Below are 24,185 nucleotides of genomic sequence, written 5' to 3'. Positions count from 1 at the left end.
AGGTCCTGGAGTGGCCCAGCCAGAGCCCTGACTTGAACCCCATTGAACATCTCTGGAGAGATCTGAAAATGGCTGTGCACCGACGCTCCCCATCCAACCTGATGGAACTTGAGAGGTTCTGTGAAGAAGAATGGGAGAAACTGCCCAGAAATAGGTGTGCCACGCTTGTGGAATCATACCCAAGAAGACTTGAGGCTGTAATTGCTGCCAAAGGTGCTTCAACAAAGTATTGAGCAAAGTCTGTGAATACTTATGTACATGCAGTGGTGTATAAAGTACCCAAAAGTCATACTTGAGTAAAAGTAAAGATACCTGACTGGAAAATTACTCAAGTAAAAGTAAAAGTCACCTATGAGAATACTACTTGAGTAAAAGTATTAAAGTATCTGATTTTTTTTGTACTTAAGTATCAAAAGTAATTTTCTGATATAAAATGTACTTAAGTATTGAAAGTAAAAGTAAATGCTGTTAATAAAAAAAACAAAGGGTCAGAATTTTGAGAATTATGAAGTTTATTTGTTTGGGTGCTGTGGCCGCCATGAACAAGGAGTATGAGCTCGGATGAACTTAGCAATATATGAATACTATGAAATTCCTAAAATATAAAAACACGATTAACACAGAAAAAAGCAGAACCAAAAGTAACAACCAAAATCATCACTTTAAAGTGAAAAATGTATTGTTCATCTTCAAAAGAAGTTGATTTTCAAAATGGACAGATTTCAGTGTCGCTCTTCTTGGACTGAAGACGAGTCCTGCGATGCTGAAGAGCCGTTCACCTGGTGCAGGTAGTGTGTCTAGCTTCACAGGCCCTGATGCAGGTAGAGTGTGTCTAGCTTCACAGGCCCTGATGCGGGTAGAGTGTGTCTAGCTTCACAGGCCCTGGTGCAGGTAGAGTGTCTAGCTTCACAGGCCCTGGTGCAGGTAGAGTGTCTAGCTTCACAGGCCCTGATGCAGGTAGAGTGTGTCTAGCTTCACAGGCCCTGATGCGGGTAGAGTGTGTCTAGCTTCACAGGCCCTGGTGCCGGTAGAGTGTGTCTAGCTTCACAGGCCCTGATGCAGGTAGAGTGTGTCTAGCTTCACAGGCCCTGATGCAGGTAGAGTGTGTCTAGCTTCACAGGCCCTGATGCAGGTAGAGTGTGTCTAGCTTCACAGGCCCTGATGCAGGTAGAGTGTCTAGCTTCACAGGCCCTGATGCAGGTAGAGTGTGTCTAGCTTCACAGGCCCTGATGCAGGTAGAGTGTGTCTAGCTTCACAGGCCCTGATGCAGGTAGAGTGTCTAGCTTCACAGGCCCTGATGGTGCAGGTAGAGTGTGTCTAGCTTCACAGGCCCTGATGCAGGTAGAGTGTGTCTAGCTTCACAGGCCCTGATGCAGGTAGAGTGTGTCTAGCTTCACAGGCCCTGGTGCAGGTAGAGTGTGTCTAGCTTCACAGGCCCTGGTGCAGGTAGAGTGTGTCTAGCTTCACAGGCCCTGATGGTGCAGGTAGAGTGTGTCTAGCTTCACAGGCCCTGATGGTGCAGGTAGAGTGTGTCTAGCTTCACAGACAGCAGCACACAGTTGGGAAGCATTTCAGCAAGTCAACGTGATCTGCTGAACAGGTCAAGTCTCCATCCAGCTGTTTGCTGCTGTCATGCGCTTGAGATGACGAAGAAGAAGTCCTCTTCATCAGATTAACTGGACCTGGTGGCATCACCTAGCTGCAGGGAGGGTTCTTCCATGTGCTGCTTGATGTAGTCCATTCCTGAAATAAAGTGAGGGTATTATAGACATGATAGAATTAATAACACTTCCTAACATGTCATGACCCCAACCTAAAGTTTTGTACAACATAGTTTGTTTTAATTTGAGGTTTATACATTTAGTTTCATGCGCTGTCCGTGCATCCAGAGTTGATTTGTGAATATGTACTTGTATCTCTGTAGTTAAACACAACAACAGTCCCAAATCAATATCGTCGCCATTACTGGACCGTCACTCTTATAATATTAATACAAATAATGATAATAATGCTGTAATGATTAGCATTATGTTATAGCCAAGACGACTCAAATCAACAAATTCTCACAACTGTCAACACTTCTTCAGCTCATTAACTCGCTAGAGATCCGTCTACTCCACTCACGCTAATTGTCTCATTTAATTGACGATAGCTAGCGAACGTTAGCCTAACGTATAACATGCGTAGGACAACCAGACACCTGTTTCCCCCTCTCCTGCCAAAGATATAACTTACTACAATCCTGAGGACAACACTGCTAGATATCTTAACAGGTTTATGATGATTATCAAAACTAAACATTAACGTTGCGGCTCATGGGATTACTCTTAATTTACCTCAATGTGTTTCCTGAGGTTGGTGAGTTGTTGAAGGCCAGTATCTCCGTAGCTTTCGGTCGGCATAAGAGGCACTTCATCCGGCAGGAAGAAACTTTCACTCCGACAAAAGAAAAGAGTTCGCCCAAATATGGCCTCGGACGTTGATCTTGGTCACCGTGGTTGTTAGAGTAGCTTCCATTGCTGCTCCACATGAAATGAGTCGTATCTGTAGCCGCTCGCTCGCTCGCATCCTGGGCATCACTGGGAAGAGAAAGAACGCGGCAAGGACCACTGACCCCCAACCTGGTGTTCGTGCTGCGTTCATGTGCACTGCGGTGTGTTCCACAACAGCCCCCGATGTTTGTCTCATGATTATTTTGTTCCGTAGTAACGAGTAACGATACTGTTTCAGGGGAAATGTATCGGAGTAAAAGTACAAGTTTTCATTGCAAAATGTAGTGAAGTAAAAGTAAAAGTAAACAGAAATATAAGTAGTAAAATAAAGTACAGATACCCAAAAAAACGACAAGTAAAGTAACGAAGTACTTCTACTTTGTTACTATACACCACTGATGTCAATAATGATTCATTGTGTATTGATATAATAAACTCTGTGTGTTGTTTTGTGTGTTTACAGTCTGTCATGGTGTGGGATCACAGAGGAAGGCTGTTCTTCTCTGGGATCAGCTCTGAAGTCAAACCCCTCCAGTCTCAGAAAACTGGATCTGACAGGAAACCTGCTGCAGGATTCAGGAGTGAAGCTGCTGACTGGTTTTCTGGAGAGTCCACGTTGTAGCCTGGAGACTCTGAGGTGGGTTCACTGAATTATAAATAAAGATAAGAGCCCAATATGATCTTAATGTAACATGAATTAACTGATGATCACTGATGTGAACAGAGAGAAATGAGCTGAAACAAATGGTTTCATAACCAGATGGAGTCCCTGCACACACATGTCTCCTTTCAGATAACAAGAATATAATATCTTGGCTCTTTTGATTGACATCGCTTGACGCCTGAAGAAACTGAATTTAAAGCTGCAGGACAATTCAGTTCAATATTTTATAAAATGAAGTCCTTTATTTGAAGTCACATTTTTTGAAAGCTATCTGTTTTAAATCCGGCCTTTATTTCACTTTAAATAACAGAAGATACTGTATTTATTATGAGAGGATTATTAGAGGATTATTCATAATTAATAGAGTTCAATTGAAAAATGTTGATAATACATATTTTGTCGATGTTATTCAGTTTAGTTTTCTTTATTTAACTTGACAGTCAGTTGTTTACTACATACACACGTCAATACAACTGTTGGCTACTTCAATGCATATGGCACAAAATCATAGAGCGCATATCTGACATTGATGTTCTGACCTTTAGTGAGGAAACTCTCTCTAACTGGACCTCAAGGATTTTAATTATACCTGATATACAATCATGACACTTGTCTGGCTTCATGCTGCTGATGGATTACTGAACAGGCCTATGGGACAGAGCCAGGGGCCACAGGGTCAGGGGCCACAGGGTCAGGGGCCAAGGGTCAGGGGCCACAGGGTCAGGGGCCAGATGGTTGGGGGCTAAAGGGTCAGGGGCATAAAGGGTGAGAGGTCAAAAGGTCAGGAGCCAAAGGGTCAGGGGCCCCCTGTCCTTCACCTACAGAATTTGAGAGACACAAAGAGTATTGATGAGTATACTATATGTACCATACTTTATTAATATATATATATATATTAGTGCTGTGAAAAATAACGCGTTAACTCAGTTAATTCAATTACAGGTTTAACTAGTTATATTTTTTTTACGCATTTAGCGCATGCGCAGAATGAGCTTCCAATCCGTCTGTTGTTGGTCGTCGGGACGAAAAAAAAGTCACTTGCAAAATGAGCTTCCAATACACCACTTCAATCTGAACTCTGTCCGCTCTCATGCAGACGGTCTGTTCATCGGTAATGATCCTTCCGCAGGTTCACCTACGGAAACCTTGTTACGACTTTTACTTCCTGTAGATCAGGGTCTCAACACGTCGATCGCGACCTGCCAGTCGATCGCGGCGTAGTGTTGGTAGATCGCATGACATTAAAGAGATTGGCCCGCCCCCTGACATGTTCTCTAGAGCACGTCTTTGTTCTTTTATTAAACTAAACGTCTGTTGTTGATCGTATCTCCACAGCAGCATGTCATTTCTGTCTCTTCGCGTTGCGTTAACACTTATCGATCTCCGTCTCGCGCAGAGCTCCGTGCGCGCGCATCGGGACCGAGCAAAAAAAAAGTCACTTGTCAATCTGTCCACCTGTCCGGGCCGGTGAGGTTTCAGCTTTGCAGCGGTGTCCCCGCCGTCCCTTTCATCACGGCCCAGTTCATGAAGAAAACCCACACTAGAGGCCTTTAGATTGTATCATGGTGGAGTTAATGGTTGACAAACAAGAGAAAAATGTTCTGTTTAACCTCCTGTTACCTTTACATTTACGAACATATTTTACCCTCGGGGTCAATTTGACCCCAGCAATTAAAACCTCCAGAAAATTATTAGAATTAATATTGCTTCCCAAGTTTAAGTGTGAGGTACTTTATGTTTGTTTGTTGACTACCTAAATAGCCCTTTAAATAAATAAAAAAGTTGATGTTTCTTATATGTTTGACACAGTGAAAAACAGCCTGGGGTCAAATTGACCCCAAAGAACACCGACATTAAACATTGAATGGGGTCAAATTGACCCGAAAGGTAACAGGAGGGTTAAACATTCTGTTTAGGATGAAGATGTATTAATGTTCCATATGGAAGAAAACTGCTAAATAACTGCTGAGTTGCAGCACCATTGTATAGAATAATGTATAAATGTATATATCCGTCTTTTGTCATAAATCTCTATGTTCTCACAAAATATACCGAGAATATCGGTAATATGTGATTAATCATGATTAATCCACAAAAACCTGTGATTAACCCGATTAAAAATGTTAATCGTTTCACAGCCCTAATTAATATATATATGTATATATATATATTTACTTGAGTGAGTCAATGTTCATCATAAAAAGAGTTATTTATTCAATTCAATTCAATTCAGTTTATTTGTATAGCCCAATTTCACAAATTACAAATTTGTCTCTGAGTGCTTTACAATCTGTACACATAGACATCCCTGCCCCAAAACCTCACATCGGACCAGGAAAAACTCCCAAATAACCCTTCAGGGGGAAAAAAAGGGAAGAAACCTGCAGGAGAGCAACAGAGGAGGATCCCTCTCCTAGGATGGACAGATGCAATAGATGTAATGTGTACAGAAGGACAGATTTAGAGTTAAAATTCATTCAATGAATATGACAGAGTGTATGAATAGTTCATAGTAGGCATATTCCACGATGGAGACCTCCACGATCCATCAGGCAGATGGCGGTGGGGAGGAGGAGTGGGTGGAGTCTCAACAGGACAGTGGCGTAGTCAGGAGCAGGAATTCCACGACCCAGACGATCCATCAGGCAGATAGGATCTTTGCCGTCTCATAGGGTCCGATGACCCCATGAGACGTGAAGTCAAAAGGACTCCGGGGAGAAAGCAGAGTTAGTAACGTGTGATTGAGAGATGAAAATTCATCCTTAAGGAGAGAAAAAGAGGAGATAGGTACTCAGTGCATCCTAACGTCCCCGGCAGCTATAAGCCTATAGCAGCATATCAAGGGCTGGACCAGGTGAACCTGATTCAGCCCTAACTATAAGCTCTGTCAAAGAGGAAGGTCTTAAGTCTACTCTTAAACGAGGTGACTGTGTCTGCCTCCCGGACTGAAATTGGAAGCTGGTTCCATAAAAGAGGAGCTTGATAACTAAAGGCTCTGGCTCCCATTCTACTTTTTAAGACTCTAGGAACTACAAGTAGTCCCGCATTTAGTGAGCGTAGCTCTCTAGTGGGGCAATATGGTACTACAAGCTCCTTAAGATATGATGGAGCATCACCAATCAAGGCTTTGTAGGTTAAGAGAAGAATTTTAAAAGTGATTCTTGATTTTACTGGGAGCCAGTGCAGAGCAGCGAGTGCAGGAGTGATGTGATCTCTTTTCTTAGTTTTAGTGAGAACACGAGCTGCAGCATTCTGGATCAACTGGAGGGACCTAAGAGATTTATTAGAACAGCCTGATAATAAGGAGTTGCAGTAATCCAGTCTCGAAGTAACGAACGCGTGAACCAATTTTTCTGCATCTTTTGAGACAAGATGTGCCTGATTTTGAAATATTACATAGATGAAAGAATGCAGTCCTTGAGATTTGCTTTACGTGGAGTTAAAGGACAAGTCCCGATCAAAGATAACGCCAAGATTCTTTACAGTGGTGTTGGATGCCAGGGCAATGCCGTCTACAGAATCCACATCACCAGATAATTGATCTCTGAGGTGCTCAGGGCGATTAAAATTACTTGGTTTTGTCTGAGTTTAACATCAAGAAGTTGCAGGTCATCCATGTTTTTATGTCTTTAAGACATGCTTGAATTTTACCGAGTTGGTTGCTCTCCTCTGGTTTTATCGATAAATATAGTTGAGTATCATCTGCATAACAATGAAAGTTTATGGAGTGTTTCCTGATAATATTGCCCAAAGGAAGCATGTATAAGGTAAATAAAATTGGTCCAAGCACAGAACCTTGTGGAACTCCATGATTAACGTTGGTGGTTATCGAGGCGTCATCGTTTACAAATACAAACTGAGATCGATCTGATAAATAGGATTTAAACCAAATTAGTGCCGTGCCTGAAATGCCAATCGACTGCTCCAGTCTCTGTAACAGGATGTCATGGTCAATGGTGTCGAATGCAGCACTAAGGTCTAACAAGACCAGGACAGAGAGGAGTCCTTTATCTGCTGCCATTAAGAGGTCATTTGTAATTATTCACACATAAAGAACCAAACATTGATCCATTTAAATGAAATAAGTGTTGAAATGAAACTTGTTGTGATCCTTGTGATCAGGTTCATCTTCTCTCTGAAGTCATGAATCCTCCGGCCGTAAGCTGCTTCTACACGTCTGCTACCAGCTGCAGGAAACCTTGTGAAGTGGAGTTCACATTAAAACATGAACTCATCTGATTGGATGATGAACAGATTGTTTCTGTCATCTTTTCTTCTTCTTTCACTCACGTGATTTTAACTAAATGTCTGTTTACAGAAGAAGATGAAACCAAAGTGAAAGCCACTCGTGTTCATGATGTCAATAATGATTCATTGTGTATTGATATAATAAACTGTGTGTTGTTTTGTGTGTTTACAGTCTGTCAGGCTGTGGGATCACAGAGGAAGGCTGTTCTTCTCTGGGATCAGCTCTGAAGTCAAACCCCTCCAGTCTCAGAGAACTGGATCTGACAGGAAACCAGCTGCAGGATTCAGGAGTGAAGCTGCTGACTGGTTTTCTGGAGAGTCCACGTTGTAGCCTGGAGACTCTGAGGTGGGTTCACTGTCTGCTGCTAGTGTAGCACCTTCATGTTTAATCAATAACTGTTTGATGGATCTACGTATTGATCCATCAAGTGTTTCATTTCCTGGTGACATGTTCCACTTCACATCAGCTGCCTCGTTGCATGTCATCCTCTACAAGCACGACATGGACAACTTGTCTGGCCTCATGCTGCTGATGGATTACTGAACAGGCCTATGGGACAGAGCCAGGGGCCACAGGGTCAGGGGCCAAAGGGTCATGGGCAAAAGGGTCAGGGGCAAAAGGGTCAGGGGCCAAAGTGTCAGGGGCCAAAGGGTCAGAGGTCAAAGGGTCAGGGGCCAGAGGGTCAGGTCTGCTACCAGCTGCAGGAAACCTTGTGAAGTGGAGTTCACATTAAAACATGAACTCATCTGATTGGATGATGAACAGATTGTTTCTGTCATCTTTTCTTCTTCTTTCACTGACGGGATTTTAACTAAATGTCTGTTTACAGAAGAAGATGAAACCAAAGTGAAAGCCACTCGTGTTCATGATGTCAATAATGATTCATTGTGTATTGATATAATAAACTCTGTGTGTTGTTTTGTGTGTTTACAGTCTGACACGCTGTGGGATCACAGAGGAAGGCTGTTCTTCTCTGGGATCAGCTCTGAAGTCAAACCCCTCCAGTCTCAGAGAACTGGATCTGAGAGGAAACCAGCTGCAGGATTCAGGAGTGAAGCTGCTGACTGGTTTTCTGGAGAGTCCACGTTGTAGCCTGGAGACTCTGAGGTGGGTTCACTGAATTATGAATAAAGATAAGAGCCCAATATGATCTTAATGTAACATGAATTAACTGATGATCACTGATGTGAACAGAGAGAAATGAGCTGAAACAAATGGTTTCATAACCAGATGGAGTCCCTGCACACATTTCTCCTTTCAGAGAACAAGAATATAATATCTTGGCTCTTTTGATTGACATCGCTTGACGCCTGAAGAAACTGAATTTAAAGCTGCAGGACAATTCAGTTCAATATTTTATTGTAAAATTAAGTCCTTTATTTTAAATCACATTTTTCAAAAGATTTGTTTTAAATCCGGCCTTTATTTTACTTTAAATATGAGAAGATAATGTATGTATTATTAGAGTATTTATTATTCATAATTTATCGAGTTCAGTTGAAAATCTGTAATAATAAATATGTTGTAGATGTTATTATATTTAGTTCTCTTTATTTATGTCCGGCCTGGACTAAAATGAGGACTCAGATGCAGAGGAGAGAACGTATAAGCCCACTTTATTGAAATCCGAACCTCTTTGAGGAGAGACAAATAAAAGGGCTCTGGAAAAGAGCTCACTAAATATACTCGGGCTAATCTAAAACACAAAGTCTCCAAACGGGAGGACAGCAAAACGGCTGACAAATAAAACAAAGCTAAGCTAAACTAGAAACTTTACAAAGGAAAAGTCTCTCAAGGAGGAAACAGAAAACAACTCACATGGAGTGAAGATACTCAGGGAAACCGTGACTCTGGCTGTGGCAAAGGGCTGAGGGCCAAGGGCCAAACACTTTGGCCCCAGACAAAGGGGAGACGCAGACTATGAGCACATGAGGGTCCTGGGGAACAGGTGGAGACCATCAGGGGTCAGGGGTCAGGTGGGACCATCAGGGGTCAGGGGAGACCGTCAGGGGTCAGGTTGAGACCGTCAGGGGGGACCATCAGGGGTCAGGTGGAGACCATCAGGGGTCAGGGGAGACTGTCAGGGGTCAGGTGGAGACCGTCAGGGGTCAGGTGGAGACCATCAGGGGTCAGGGGCCAGGTGGAGACCATCAGAGGTCAGGGGGGACCATCACACCAGTGACACATGAGGAAGATCAAGTGACCTGAAACGAGAGGGGGAGTTAGACTTCAAAATAAAACAGGAAGTTACGAGACAGCAACCCAAGACAAGACAAACCTCCCCGCGGTGTGACACTTTAACTTGACAGTCAGTTGTTTACTACATACACACGTTAATACAACTGTTGGCTACTTCAATGCATACGGCACAAAATCATAGAGCGCATATCTGACATTGATGTTCTGACCTTTAGTGAGGAAACTCTCTCTAACTGGACCTCAAGGATTTTAATTATACCTGATATACAATCATGACACTTGTCTGGCTTCATGCTGCTGATGGATTACTAAACAGGCCTATGGGACAGAGCCAGGGGCCACAGGGTCAGGGGCCACAGGGTCAGGGGCCAAGGGTCAGGGCGAAAGGGTCAGGGGCCACAAGGTCAGGGGCCACAGGGTCAGGGGCCAAAGAGTCAGGGCCACATGGTCGGAGGTCAAATGTTCAGGGGCCACAGGGTCGGAGGTCAAATGTTCAGGGGCCACAGGGTCAGGGGCCAAAGTGTCAGGGGCATAAAGGGTCAGGGGCCACAGGGTCAGGGGCCACATGGTCAGGGGCCCCCTATCCTTGACCTACAGAATGTCGCTCAGAGAGACACAAAGAGTATTGATGAGTATACTATATGTACCATACTTTATTAATATTATATATATATATATATATATATATATTTGAGTGAGTCAATGTTCCTCATAAAAAGAGTTATTTATTCACACGTAAAGAACCAAACATTTCTCCATTTAAATGAAATAAGTGTTGAAATGAAACTTGTTGTGATCCTTGTGATCAGGTTCATCTTCTCTCTGAAGTCATGAATCCTCCGGCCGTAAGCTGCTTCTACACGTCTGCTACCAGCTGCAGGAAACCTTGTGAAGTGGAGTTCACATTAAAACATGAACTCATCTGATTGGATGATGAACAGATTGTTTCTGTCATCTTTTCTTCTTCTTTCACTGACGGGATTTTAACTAAATGTCTGTTTACAGAAGAAGATGAAACCAAAGTGAAAGCCACTCGTGTTCATGATGTCAATAATGATTCATTGTGTATTGATATAATAAACTCTGTGTGTTGTTTTGTGTGTTTACAGTCTGTCAGGCTGTGAGATCACAGAGGAAGGCTGTTCTTCTCTGGGATCAGCTCTGAAGTCAAACCCCTCCAGTCTCAGAGAACTGGATCTGAGAGGAAACGAGCTGCAGGATTCAGGAGTGAAGCTGCTGACTGGTTTTCTGGAGAGTCCACATTGTAGACTGGAGACTCTGAGGTCAGGAGAGGGTTTGAGTATATGTGTTGTTGTTGTTGTTGTTGTTGTTGTTTCTGTTTCTCTTCTACTGATGTGCTGCTTCACTGGCAGCTGATGGAGGGAGTCTCTGGAGACACTGATCCATCTCTTCTGTTGTCTTCTTCTTCTCTCCCCAGATGGAAGTGGTGAGCTGAGTGCTGATGATCCAGAGAGCATCTGGTCTTGTTCTGACGTTCCAACGCTTGTTTTGCTGATGTTTCTGCCGCTTCGTTTCCCTTTACCCGTCTCTGTGCTGGCACCCACATGAATGCCACCAAAATACCACCTGACTAAGTGGGAGCAGTGTTTCCTAGATGTCGTTGATTATATCCTGCCTGCTATGAGATGTGACTGTAATGATGATAACGCTGAACTGGAATCTGAACCAATGACAACCTTTCTGACCTGAAGCTCCTCCACCCACTGCAGCGCTGGTCAGACGGCCAAAGCCTCAACTGTCAACACGACAGATGGTCTGATGACCTTCGTCTGACCTCATAGTTAAAGGAACGATAACTGCAAATCCAGTTCTCCCTGTATTGGGCTCTTTAGATCCATCTGTGTCCGCCGGGGTAAACGATTGATCTGCTGTCTGCAGTGTCTCCTCTTCTCCTCGTTGTCTAGTTGTTGTCTTTGGTTCCGTCTTCCCTGTGCCTGGATATTCTTGACCTGCCTGTTTGACCCTGCCTGCTTGCCCTAACCACGATTCCCTGCCTGCCCCCTTTTGGACGTTTTGCTTTTTTGGAACTTTTGTCTGATTAAAGAGTCTTTTTGTTATTCACATCTGAGTCCTGCCTGTCTCTCTGCGCCTGAGCCCCACCCCGTGACAAGAACCTGACAAATATGATATTATGGCAGAAAAGTCATTAAAAATAATAGTATAAGATGTAAAAAAAATAGCCTTTAAAAAAGTATCTCATAAGTCCTCATTTGTATGTCATAACAAATCAACTATGTCATAGTATGGCATTTAAATTTGATATCAAAATATATTATAAGAGTCATAATATTGTTAGACATAGAAATGTCACAAGACATGCCACAGTAGAGTTTGTCGTAAAAACACATGAACGTCACACGCCAAGATAGCGCCGTTATTCTGATCGCTTCTTAGAGTTTCAGCAGTTATATTACATTTGTTTGGCGTCTTTTTACGCTGTCAGTAGTTGTTCTTTTTATATAAACTTTAAAATTAGAGTGCGTGAACCCAGCAGCAGAGGGGAAACGCTGCCCCCTGTCTGCCTGGAGCAGATTTGACAGTCATTACACATTGCACCTTCAAATGCTGATGATTTATTCTTGAATAAATGTATTGTTCACTTTAAATGTGTTGTTCACTTTAACACGTGAATGGAGGAAGTCTCACAACAAATGACACACTGGTACTTCTATGAAATGGGACTGAAACTTTGATTTTATTTCAGGAAATTAAATGAAAATGGTAGAATGTGAAAAGTGAAACAGCGACGTCTGAATGCAGATTCATATTTATACACTGAGAAGATTAAATACCTTAAATTACGCTCTAGATTAGTTGTATTTTATTGTCATTGGTGAGTATTTGTTCTGTATGTAAATGCCTGCTGGGACGTCTGTGTTTCAGTTTTGTTTGTTTGGGGGGGGGGAATCTACTATTTACTGTTTTATCATATTCATTTATAGCTCTGTCTCTCTGAATTTTGAGAATTCAAAATGTGGAATGATTTAATAAGATATAAACCAAGCTGCCTGAAACAAGAAGCATCAAATAGTGAATAACTGGTCAACTTAAAAGGAATGTGGAACCTTTAAATCCCAAGAAACGTAATTTATGAGTTGGGAGCTAAAACATAGAAGCGTAAAATATTTACACACACATAGTCAGTGTGAACAATGACAACAATATGACACAACCAGAAGAAGAGTTGAAGACATTAATGTGTTGAAGGCGACCTCTTGTTTCTATGATTTCATTGTTGAGACGTAAGAACAAAACAATGCGTTGGGACGACTCCGACTTCGCTCCTGACAAACAGATGTGTTGCAGCAACATGTAACTGCAACGACTCTGAATAATAATAACTTCATCATATGTAATAAATAACTTGAGCTTTCTGTTCATCTCCGATACACACATATATACATTCATACAAACGTATATAAATATACATATGTTTATATACTGTATATTTAAAAAATGTTGCATACATATATATTTTAATTTGTGTAAATATATATATATATATAATTTAAAAAATTATATACATATATATATATATTTTAAGTTTTAGATATATTTTTATTAAATATGTATACATATATATATATAAAATGTATATATTTATACAACAAAATAAAAATATAAAGTAAACATGAAGTACTAATGTATTAGCAGATATAGATTTTAGTGTACACGGCGACTTTAGACCTCTTCATGTGTGTCATGTGTCTTATGTGAAGCCATGTACATTTGTTTGTTTGTTTGTTTGTTTGTTTGTTTGAGAGCAGAGAGGAGAGGCATAAAACACGTGGGCGGATGAGATCATCACACACAGAGCAGACGGAAGAGAAACCAGGAACACTGTACATTCCCTCCTGGGAGTCAAACTACGGATCATCACAGAGTTCACAAGAAGACAGGAGACTCCCCCCCCCCCCCCTCCAGTGCAGACGAGTTCAGGTTGTGTGTGGCTGCAGGAGAGGAGAGCACTGCCTCAAGAGGGCCTCGGGGGTCCAAGTCCAGCTTCCTTCTCCCCCGGACGGGGACCAAATCCTCCCGGACCCTCGGCGGCCGGCCTGCGGATGAACGGAAGGGGCTTCTTTCTTCCCCGAGGCGGACGACTCAGCTCGCGGTGGCGTCGGATGGCGGCGGCTCCAGACTCTCTGAGACTTCTTCCAACTCATCCAGCAGCTCAGTGAACGCCGGCCGCCGGAAGGACTCCACCTGATGGAGGAGAGGAGAGGAGGGAAGAGGAGAGGAGAGAAGAGAGGAGATGAGAGGAGAGGAGAGGAGAGGAGAGGAGAGGAGAGGAGGAGAGGAGAGGAGAGGGGAGGAGAGGAGGGGAGAAGAGAGGAGATGAGAGGAGAGGAGAGGAGGGAAGAGGAGAGGAAGAGGAGAGGAGAAGAGAGGAGAGGAGAGGAGGAGAGGAGAGGAGAGGAGAGGAGGGGAGAGGAGATGAGAGGAGAGGAGAGGAGGGAAGAGGAGAGGAGAGGAGAGGAGGGAAGAGGAGAGGAGAGGAGAGGAGATGAGAGGAGAGGAGAGGAGGGAAGAGGAGAGGAGAGGAGAGGAGAGGAGAGGAGGAGAGGTTTTGACTGACGCTGCATTCTCAACACGATCATGTGATGCATGACAGTTTTGCGGATTCGATTTTTTAAAATTATAAAATATGTATAGCTGGTTCTGATAGATATACATATATACATACAGTCAGGACCATAACGATTTGGACATTGACACAATCCTCATCATGTTGGCTCTGGACACCACCACAATGGATTTTGAATGAAACAATCCAGATGTGCTTTCAGAGACCTTCAGCTTTAATGTGAGAGTCTTTACCTCCACATCAGATGAACGGTGCAGGGATTACAACACATGTTGTACATGGCGCCTCCTTCTTAAGGGATCAAAAGTCATTGGACAAACTAACATCATCATCATTGTAATTGTCAATTTTAATACTTGGCTGGAAATCCTTTGCAGTCAATGACATGAAGTCTGGAACCAGAGACGTCTCCAGACGCTGGATTTCATCCCTGGTGACGCTCTGCCAGGCCTCGACTGCCACTGTCTTCACCTCCTGATGCTTCTTGGGGCATTTTGCCTTCAGTTTGGTCTTCAGCAAGTGAAATGCAGCTCCATTGGATTCAGGTCAGGTGATTGACTTGGCCATTGCAGAACATAAATACACTTACTGTATACATCTATATTTACATACATATATATACATATACACATATATATATATATATATATATATATATTTGTTTATGTATATAAATATACATATATTTGTAAACACTCTATATTTTTATTTTTTGTGTACATATATTTATATATATATATATATATATATTTACTTTTTAATTTATACATTTTATTTTATATATATATAAAATAAAATGTATATATTTAAAAAGTAAATATATATATATATATATTTTTTAAATATATACATTTTATTTTATATATATATATATATATATGTATACAAAAAACTCTAAATATAAGGTCAACATGACGTACTAATGTATTGGCAGATATAGATATGTTTTATCTTTTATGATGAATTATAATATTTAGTATTTAATTTATTCTTTAACTTTCACAACAACGACAGTGCAGGGACAGACACCTCATCATTCCTTTCTCATAAAAGATAAAAACACATGTCTATCTTTAGTAGTTCTCCATCACTTGTCTTCCAACATTAATATCTTTTGATTCACGTTGCACATGTGTTGTCATACTTCCACCTACCATGCAGCAGCTGGCGGCGAGCTCCAGGAGACGCTGAGGACAGTCGTCCACCAGCTGCCTGAAGGCCTCCACGTCCAGCCCGTAGTCCTAGAAGACACGTGTTATCATTACAATATAATTGTAACATAATTATATATATATATATATAATAATTATGGGTCTTTTTCACAACACAGAACAACACGTTTACCCCACACAAAACACAAGGCTCAGACGCGCCGTTGGGTCATAACTCAAAATGTATGACGCCTGACACCAACTCAATACGAAATCTTCATGCACGTTATTGCTTCTACGTCCTTAAATAAAATAATAATCCTCACAACTTTACCGGAGCTTTTTGGACCGTCACATCAGAGAATGTCACTTTCAAAAGCCCCGCCCACATATACAGCCGCTTGTTGTCATGTGACCTAATAGTGAGTCGTGAGCCGGCTCCATTGGTGGAAGAAGGACGTGGCTTTGAGTATTTGAACACAGCCGCTAGTCTAAGCTACTAACATGTGGCAATGTTGCTGTTATCTTCAATTTCACATCACACTGTTGTTTATGTGTTTAAGTAATGTGAGGTCTGGGACACTCAGATGGGCTTTCTACTGCACAATAACATACATTATCCTGAAATCACACACAAAGCAATTCATTGATATTACCAGTGCAGCCTGAGTCAGCGAAATACACGGCACACCATCGATATGAAGTCTAATAACACCCATGTGAGGTCACTACCTGTGTCCTGGGGAGCATCTCTGGGTCGGCAGAGATCCGGGCCAGAACCTCACAGAGCACGATGCCGAAGGAGAACACATACACCTGGAACAAGGGACGGGCCGTTGTTGTCATGAACTAGAACACATATGAATAAGAAGACGCGTAACAACTGTTTTGATAAAGAAAGATCCGTTTGCTGCTTCTTTCTGTCTTCTGTGAAAGTAAATGGATCATTTGGGGGTTTGGGGGATTGTTTGGAACCTGGATACACTTTAGGTTTGAGGGGATCAGAAGAAAGTATTTGTCAATGTTTTCAGGCACCTTATCAACCAAAGAAAAAATAGATTAATCAAGAATATTAAGATGAATTGATTGATCAGTTGATCCAGAATGCTGCAGCTCGTGTTCTCACTAAAACCAAGAACAGAGATCACATGACTCCTGTCTTAGCTGCTCTGCTCTGGCTCCCCGTGAAATCAAGAATAACATTTAAAACTCTTCTCTTAACCTACAAAGCCTTGATTGGTGATGCTCCATCATATCTTAAGGAGCTTGTAGTACCATATCACCCCACTAGAGAGCTTGTAGTACCATATTGTGTGTGTGTGTGTGTGTGTGTGTGTGTGTGTGTGTGTGTGTGTGTGTGTGTGTGTGTGTGTGTGTGTGTGTGTGTGTGTGTTACCTTGCGGTCGTACGGCTCCCCTCGCAGCATCTCTGGCGCCATCCAGAAGGCCGAGCCCACCAGTGACAGCTTCCTGCCGGGGTCTTTAACCGGCGGCTCCACCACCTCCCGGGCCAGGCCGAAGTCCGTGACCAGGGCCTCGCGACCGCGAGACGTCACCCGGATCAGACAGTTCTGGACGGGAGGAGAATCACAGTGCGAGTGCAGTGTCATGCATGGCCACCAGAGGGCGCTGTGAGGTTTGATATCAGAGCAGGCGGCATCAGCAGCTCATCTGTTGTCCGTGTGGTCTTCAACAGGCCTGATCTTTGAAAGGGCCTCTTATCAGCTGGCTCAATAGGATCTGAGCCCAGTGCACGAAATAATTCACTCAGACCCCAAGTGGAGGACTCAGTGGTCCTGTAGGGTATCTCCATCCACTGACTGGCTGGCTGTTATCACCTTTGTAATAAGTATAGATATATATAACTAATCACAACGGCTTCCAAAGCTCCAGTTTTTCCATTATTAGAATTATTTCTAAAGTATTCTTTCTTTTAAACCACTCCCCTTTTTGCCCCCCCTGCACAATGACACTTACACACACACACACACACACACACACACACAAAAAGACCTTCGCATATCACAAGATTGGGCATTGAATTATGAACATTTTGGCTTGAGTTGCATGCCAATTGGATAAAAATTGACCGTGCTATGTTAAAAAGAAGATTTTGACCTTTTCATGACCTTGACCTTTGACCCGATTGATCCCAAAATCTAATCAAATGGTCCCCGGATAATAACCAATCATCCCACCAAATTTCATGCGATTCGGTTTAATACTTTTTGAGTTATGCGAGTAACACGCATACAAATAAATAAATAAATACACGGCGATCAACACATAACCTTCCGCATTCTCAATGCGACGGTAATAATAACAATTTCACATAATTGATGAAATGATGACGTCCAGGACTGACGTGTTAACTGTAACGAGACTGGTTCGCAGAGGCATAGTCCTACCTGAAGCGGTTATTTCTAGTTTAAAGCATATTTGTATTGACTATACAATGACCTTTTGATGACTATATGGCAGGGGTCACTAACAAGCGGAGCGCGGGTCGAGTCCAGACCCAGACGCTGTTGTCTGTGTGCCGACATCTTTAACTCGGCAGTCCAGGAAGCGCACCAAGCGGTGCACACTGTGATGCTACTCATCCAGATGTGTATTTTGATAAGCCTCGCCTTTGACTCGAGTGTGATACACACACACACACACACACACACACAGGAGAGAGACCCAACAGTCTGAGGTGTGTGTGAGTCAGAGTCGTTATTTCACGTGACGTGTGAATAAACAATAAATACGGGAACTGTGGACGGCTCAACCCAGAGTCTTCAGCCAAGAATGGACAGACTCTCCGTCCTTCACAGAGTCGAAAACCAGAGTCTCATTTTCAGAGACCGTGGAGATTAAAAAACTACGAGAGAAAGCGCAAATCTTTTGTCTCTCATTCACTTGTTTCATTGAAGGTGTTTTGTATGCTTTGTAATTCTCCTTGTTTGAATACTTCATTTTCAAAAGATGTTCATGTATCCACCGAGATGTCAGTTTGGTCATGGACATTTGGTTTCAAGTGGTGTAAATCCACTGGTGGACATGTGGTGGACCCTGTAGTGACCCGGGGGAGCAGCGCCTGTCGGCTCGTGTTCCTCCAGCTCCAGAGACTCAACGCTGTCCCGTCTCGTTGCAGCGCTGAGCAACACGGTCGCCACGGTGTGCAACCCTGCCGAGGTCGGCTGCATCGACGCCTACGGTTTCCCTCCGATGGAAGGCCTCCACCGCGGGTCCCTGAGCCACGACGAGGCCCTCGGCTTGCCCTCCAACGACCCGGCTGCCTCAACATGCTCGACGCCAGCTTCTACCGCTCCGACCTCGGCCCGCTCGGAGGGGCGTCGTCAACAAGGACTGCGAGCGGCCCTCCAAGAGACTCCAGATGGCGCCCCGACTCCTTCATCAGCGACGCGGGGGGAACCTCGCCGTGGACTTCCAACCCCGACGGACAGCGACGCACCACCACCGGATCACCGGCCAAAATGGCGGTGTCCGCTACAGACTTTGGGAGCTTGGCGGCGGCGAGCCCCACGGGTTTCTGGGAGCTCACGCGGCACCACACACAGCACACCGCAGCACTTCAGTCCGAGTGATCGTCCTCTTCCCTCATCGCACCTGGACAGAAGACTGACCTCACTGGAGAATCCACTTTGTTCAAGAAATATGAGATATGTGTCTATATTTACTTGTTTGTTTTCAATTTGTTTGTGTCCTATGACATCAGTGATGTCTATCATATAGAACTAAAGTCTTGATTTCTCTCAAGAGTCTATAGCCATTTATTTTCTTCCCGTTTGGCGGTCCTGAGATGTGTCACGTCCAGGCGGAGGCCCGAGGGGGCGGAGCCGTGCGGCGCCTTCCTCTCGTCTTGGAGCGACCGCACCTTGTCCTGCCGTTCTGTTCATCTGCCAAAACTGGCTCACTTTTCTGCCTCTATTCTCAGTCTTGAGTTGCTCGTCTTTGTTGTTTTGAAGTGGTACTTTTTACACTTCAAGTTTTGTTTACAGGTACTTTTTAGTAACCGGGCCGGTGCAAATGGTTGCTGGTCGCCCCCCAAGTCCACTTTGCTAGAGCGTGTGAAGAGCAACACGAGCACGGAGATGATCTTCCTCTTCATCTGGCCTCAAAGGTTCTCCTTAAAGCTCGTCTTCGGTTGGTCTGCTTGTTTAGTCATTGTTATCCCATTTAGTCCAACTCTCTTTTATTTGTCGTAAACATGTCAGAATATGCTCTTAAATCAAATCATGCCATGTTCAGCCCACTTAGCAAGCTGTTAGCAGTATTATCTCTTATTTAAAGCCACTTGGATGTTGTGTTGGATCTGCCTCCAGGAGGCCTCGTGTGATCTAGTCAACAGTTTCTCGGAGTAGTAGCAGAAATGGAGGTTTTCTCTTGACTGAAGTCCAGAATTGTGAATTTTCAAAGGTTTTTCGTGTCGATAGGATGCAGTAGTCGTGTTTACTTAATTTATCTATGCATTGTGCTATGACTAGTTTGTTTCAGGGGTACATCATGTGTGTCTTGTCTATCGATGTAGTAATTTACCATGACGTGGTTACAGACCGGATTCACGCTTCGGAAACCATTACTAATTAATTTTCCACGCCCAGCATCGGAGGAGATATTCACTTCTGCATTTCATGTAAATAATTAGCAAATAGCCTTTAAAAAGTTTATGAACTGACCTCTTATACTTGTGAATCTATGTCGATACAAAGGTTTTAATTTTGATTCCTTGTCAAAAGGCAATAATTTGTAGATATGTACAGATATTTTGTTTTTTTTGCATTTTATCAGTTGACTTGGTGTTTGAATTGAGTTTCTCTCTTTGGAAAGTCACGCCCCCCCTCGGACACGGCTGAAACACGCATGCCAGCCGTGTCCCCCAGTGGTAACAACTGAAAACGGCTTTACCTGAAGACTTATTGATATTACTCAATGTTGCAATTTTGCCTTCAAAACTTGAAGCCATGTCTAAAAGATGCGTATCCTTCTCTTCTTTTCATATCTATATTTGTCTTGACGCTAAAGGGATGGCTGCTGCTCTTAGTGTGGAGAGCTAGTTTCTCTTTTTAATGCAATGTGCATAATGCAGTAGGTCCTCAAAGCTCGTGTAGCTTTAGCAGTGCAGTGATATTTATTTCACCTGTGGTTTGTACAAAGACTCAGAAAACTGTCAGAATGTAAAGGCCATTAAGTAGTAGAAGTAGGTTTTTCACCACCCTGTGAACTCTCAAAAATGTGATATTTTATTGATATCTCCGGTATGAGACGTGTGTGTGTGTGTGTGCAAGAAAGCACCAAACAAATTTATTTTATATTTTGTATTGTGTTTTGAAGTTTAAAAAGGAAAAACAAATAGCAGTTGTGGTTTTGGAAAAGAGAACTCGAGTCCTTTGAAAACACCTTTTTGTGAATAAAAAAACTTTAAAGTGTATATCCAGAAATATAGACAATCAAAAACTTCACTGAGAAATGTTCAAAAAGCTCTTTATTGTTTATAAGAATTGTACATAAGCATTGAGTTTTTTTTTTTTTGGTTAAACATTATTTTGTATTTCTGTTGTACTTTAATACCTTGTGTACAGATCCAGAAATAAAGCTCTGGAAAAGGTGCAGAGACGACCGCATGTTCTTTATCGACAAGATTCATAGAGAAAAATTGTAATGGCATAAGTCAGTTAAGTGTAGTTGAAATTGGAAAGTCATAGCATGTCCATAAAGAAATCAAGAAAGGTATAAAGTAAAGCCCTCTAAGGCAAATGTGTGATTTTGGGCTTTATAGATTCAGTATGATGAGGATAACAAAATGTTATATTCATATATATAAAAATACACATTTATATATCTATATAGATATTAGAAGTAGCAGGAAAAAAGTCAGCAGTCATGTTCTGAAAAAAGAACCTTGTGAATAAAAACATAGAAAATATATCCAGATAGACAGTGAAAAATGTAACAATGAGAATTGATCAAGAAGCAATTTTATTGTAAGAATTTTACATAAACCAATTAGGTTTTTTCTCCCTTTTTGGTAAAAATCATTAAACATGTTCTGTTGTACTTAAATACCTTGAGTACAGGTCCATGAACAGGTTCACCTGCATGTTCTTCATCATCACAGCACAGATGTTTACTCAGAGAAAACAAGACGGACCGAAACCGACCGCTTTACTGTTCATGCTATATTCTATTTAGAGACTTTCTACTGAATAAATTAGATTAAAATGTGGTCTTTTTTTTGGAGGGGGTCAATGGAGACCCATTTGGATAATTACTAATCAATGCATTGTTGTATAACAATCAGTATAATGGTCAGGCGCCATGGAATCCGACAGATGTTCAAACTTCCTAATTGTCGGAGCGACGGTGCTGAGGCTGAAACAGATCAGGCATCGTCACCGCCGTCGAGAGTGAGCACGAGTCCTAAAAGTGCTCAGACTCGTGGACTTTGACCAGCGCCAGTCTCATGGCACCGCGTGTGAACCGAGACCGTCGACACAAACACAATTCACTGGTGTGGTCGTCTGAGCGGAACGGGCAGAGTGAGTAAGTCCTCGGCCAAGGTCACTTCCAGGCCGCTGTCCTGCAGCGCGCTCCGCCTGCCGCTTGAGCTCCGCCACGTCGTCCTCGCCCCGCCCTGGTGCGAGGGGCCGGGTGTGTACCTCTGGCTGAAGTGGGTCAGCACCAGCCTCGCGCTGCAGGCCCGGCCACCGCGGCCGCCATCCCGGGCGTAGTGTCCGCGGTCCTCCGCTTTGGCTCGGTGCTCGCCCCGAGCGTGGCCTCGTGACCAGGACGCCCGCCCGCCGCACAGCCTCAGCGCCGTCGCCCACGGCCGAGCTGCAGTCGCCGAAGACGCAGACTTTACGACCCGGAATGGCCTCTTCCAGCACCTCGCTGGACAGAACCACGCGCCGCTGGCCACTGGCTTGCCGGCTTTCAGCTGCGCATAAAGCGGACCCGGTTTCAGGCCTGGGACACACACACACACACACACACAGTGTTAATTCACAATAATCCACACATACCATTTGGAGGATTCACTCTGTAATAGCATCTTGTGTCAGAGTGGGTGAGTCTTGTGTACATCAGATCTAAATTTGGGTGACGTAAAAAAGGAAATAGAAAAAGCTTTCGTATAGTACGTCAAGCAAAAGTCAGTCAGTCATACACAATGTCATATGCAACAAAAAACATATTCAGAAACATGTCTTAGTCTACATGTCAATAAAAAATATATTCAGAAACATGTCAATACAAAATATATTCAGAAACATGTCTTAGTCTACATGTCAATAAAAAACATATTCAGAAACATGTCTTAGTATACATGTCAATAAAAAATATATTCAGAAACATGTCAATAAAAAACATATTCAGAAACATGTCTTAGTATACATGTCAATAAAAAACATATTCAGAAACATGTCTTAAAGGAGATTTCCGCGCGTCAGTCATCCTCCCTGCAGCTGTGCCACGCAGACACCAGGAGCATTGAAGACGTACCTAGTTCCTTCAGGAGCTCAGTCTTCAGTCTCCCGGGTCGATCGTGCTCCTTAATGCAAAACCCGAAGGAGGGGATGCGGTGGAACAGCCTGAAGGCCTTGACCACGAACCTCCGGTCCTCAAAGAGGAGGTAGGAGTCGCTGGAGGCGTCCAGGACCACGGTCCGGCCCGGCTGCTCCTGTGGGTGCGGAGGGCCGCGCGCCGCAGTCACCTGAAGACACGCCGGACATCGAGAGGATGACGCGCTGGGCGAAGAACACCGGGACCGACTTTCAAACAAGTTCAGATGAATTACTGGGAGTCACGCCACAGATTTACTTCGTTGACATTTGGAGACGTTTTGCAAAGACGATGCGATAGGCCGACGCCCACGACATCCCCGGAGTCCTTGTGACTTCACGTCTCATGGGGTCACCGGACCCGATGAGACGGCACAGATCCATCCGCCTGATGGAGCAGCGAGGGCTGGGTCCTGGAAGTCCTGCTACCGACTACGCCACTGGCCTGTTGAGACTCCGCCCACTGTTGAGACTCCGCCCACTGTTGAGACTCCGCCCACACCTCCTCTACTACCAACTATTCATCCACTCTGTCATATTCATTGAATGTGTTTTAACTCGAATGATTCCTTCTGGTCACATGACGTCTATTGTTCTGTCCATCCTGGAGAGGGATCCTCCTCTGTTCTCTCCTGAAGGGTTCTTCCCTTTTTCCCCCCTGAAGGGTTATTTGGGAGTTTTTCCTGATCCGATGTGAGGTCAAAGGTCAAAGGTCAGGGATGTCTACGTGTACAGATTGTAAAGCACTGAGACAAATTCGTAATTTGTGAAATTGGGCTCTACAAATAAACCGAATTGAATTGAATACTTTGGCGTTCAGGGTGGAGTTTGGTGTAATAAAATAAAGTGATTTGAATGTGTGTATGGGAGGTAAATAAGAGCAACTTTTAGAACATGACATGAAAACCAGTCGGTTACCTCCGGGCTGAGGCGTCCCTCTTCTGGACTCTGGTCCGCTGTGGGCTCCAGCTCATGGACTGCAGCAACACGACGAGAACAACACAACAGGTACCATGACTTACGGTGCGTGAGGCTGGAGGTGGAACATGTGTCTGCTGTGTAAACTACAGAGTGTGTTGTATTCTCCACATCATAAAAGCGGAGCTGTGATTTGCTCCCGACGAGCGAAAAACCTGATGACGTGTTGCTAAAAATATAGTATTTATATTTATTGCAACGGCTACATGTTACATAAATAAACAAAACCGATGGGTGTTCAAGATACATGTCAAGCCACATGTGTCTGTGTGGGTATAAAAC

General features: G+C 43.4%; 2 protein-coding genes across 5 annotated transcripts in view; one reads left to right on the top strand and one right to left on the bottom strand.

Moving 5' to 3' along the window:
* LOC130196675 (protein NLRC5-like) overlaps positions 1–24,185 on the top strand; it is a 1,158,129-nt gene that overhangs the window by 138,480 nt on the left and 995,464 nt on the right. The window contains 4 exon segments of the mRNA XM_056418994.1: positions 2,956–3,129; positions 7,577–7,750; positions 8,339–8,512; positions 10,714–10,887. Coding sequence (XP_056274969.1) covers positions 2,956–3,129; positions 7,577–7,750; positions 8,339–8,512; positions 10,714–10,887 — 696 coding nt within the window.
* Positions 12,302–24,185, bottom strand: part of LOC130196713 (dual specificity testis-specific protein kinase 2-like) — a 64,202-nt gene continuing 52,318 nt past the window's right edge. Inside the window, exons 1-5 of one of the 4 annotated variants that reach the window (XM_056419039.1) lie at positions 23,844–24,177; positions 16,758–16,931; positions 16,094–16,177; positions 15,365–15,451; positions 12,302–13,828 (exon numbers count right to left, since the gene is read on the bottom strand). In XM_056419039.1, coding sequence (XP_056275014.1) covers positions 13,727–13,828; positions 15,365–15,451; positions 16,094–16,177; positions 16,758–16,931; positions 23,844–24,164 — 768 coding nt within the window. In that variant the 5' untranslated portion in view covers positions 24,165–24,177 and the 3' untranslated portion in view covers positions 12,302–13,726. Of the gene's footprint in view, positions 13,829–14,497; positions 14,721–15,364; positions 15,452–16,093; positions 16,178–16,757; positions 17,341–23,843; positions 24,178–24,185 lie in introns of those variants that run through there. The other 3 variants (XM_056419038.1, XM_056419041.1, XM_056419040.1) reach the window with 3 other exon arrangements.

The sequence above is a fragment of the Pseudoliparis swirei genome, chromosome 7 (assembly GCF_029220125.1).
Source record: "Pseudoliparis swirei isolate HS2019 ecotype Mariana Trench chromosome 7, NWPU_hadal_v1, whole genome shotgun sequence".
NCBI classification, from domain to species: Eukaryota; Metazoa; Chordata; class Actinopteri; order Perciformes; family Liparidae; genus Pseudoliparis; species Pseudoliparis swirei.
The sequence above is the reverse complement of the archived record's forward strand: the minus strand, read 5'-3'. Positions and strand labels throughout refer to the sequence as shown.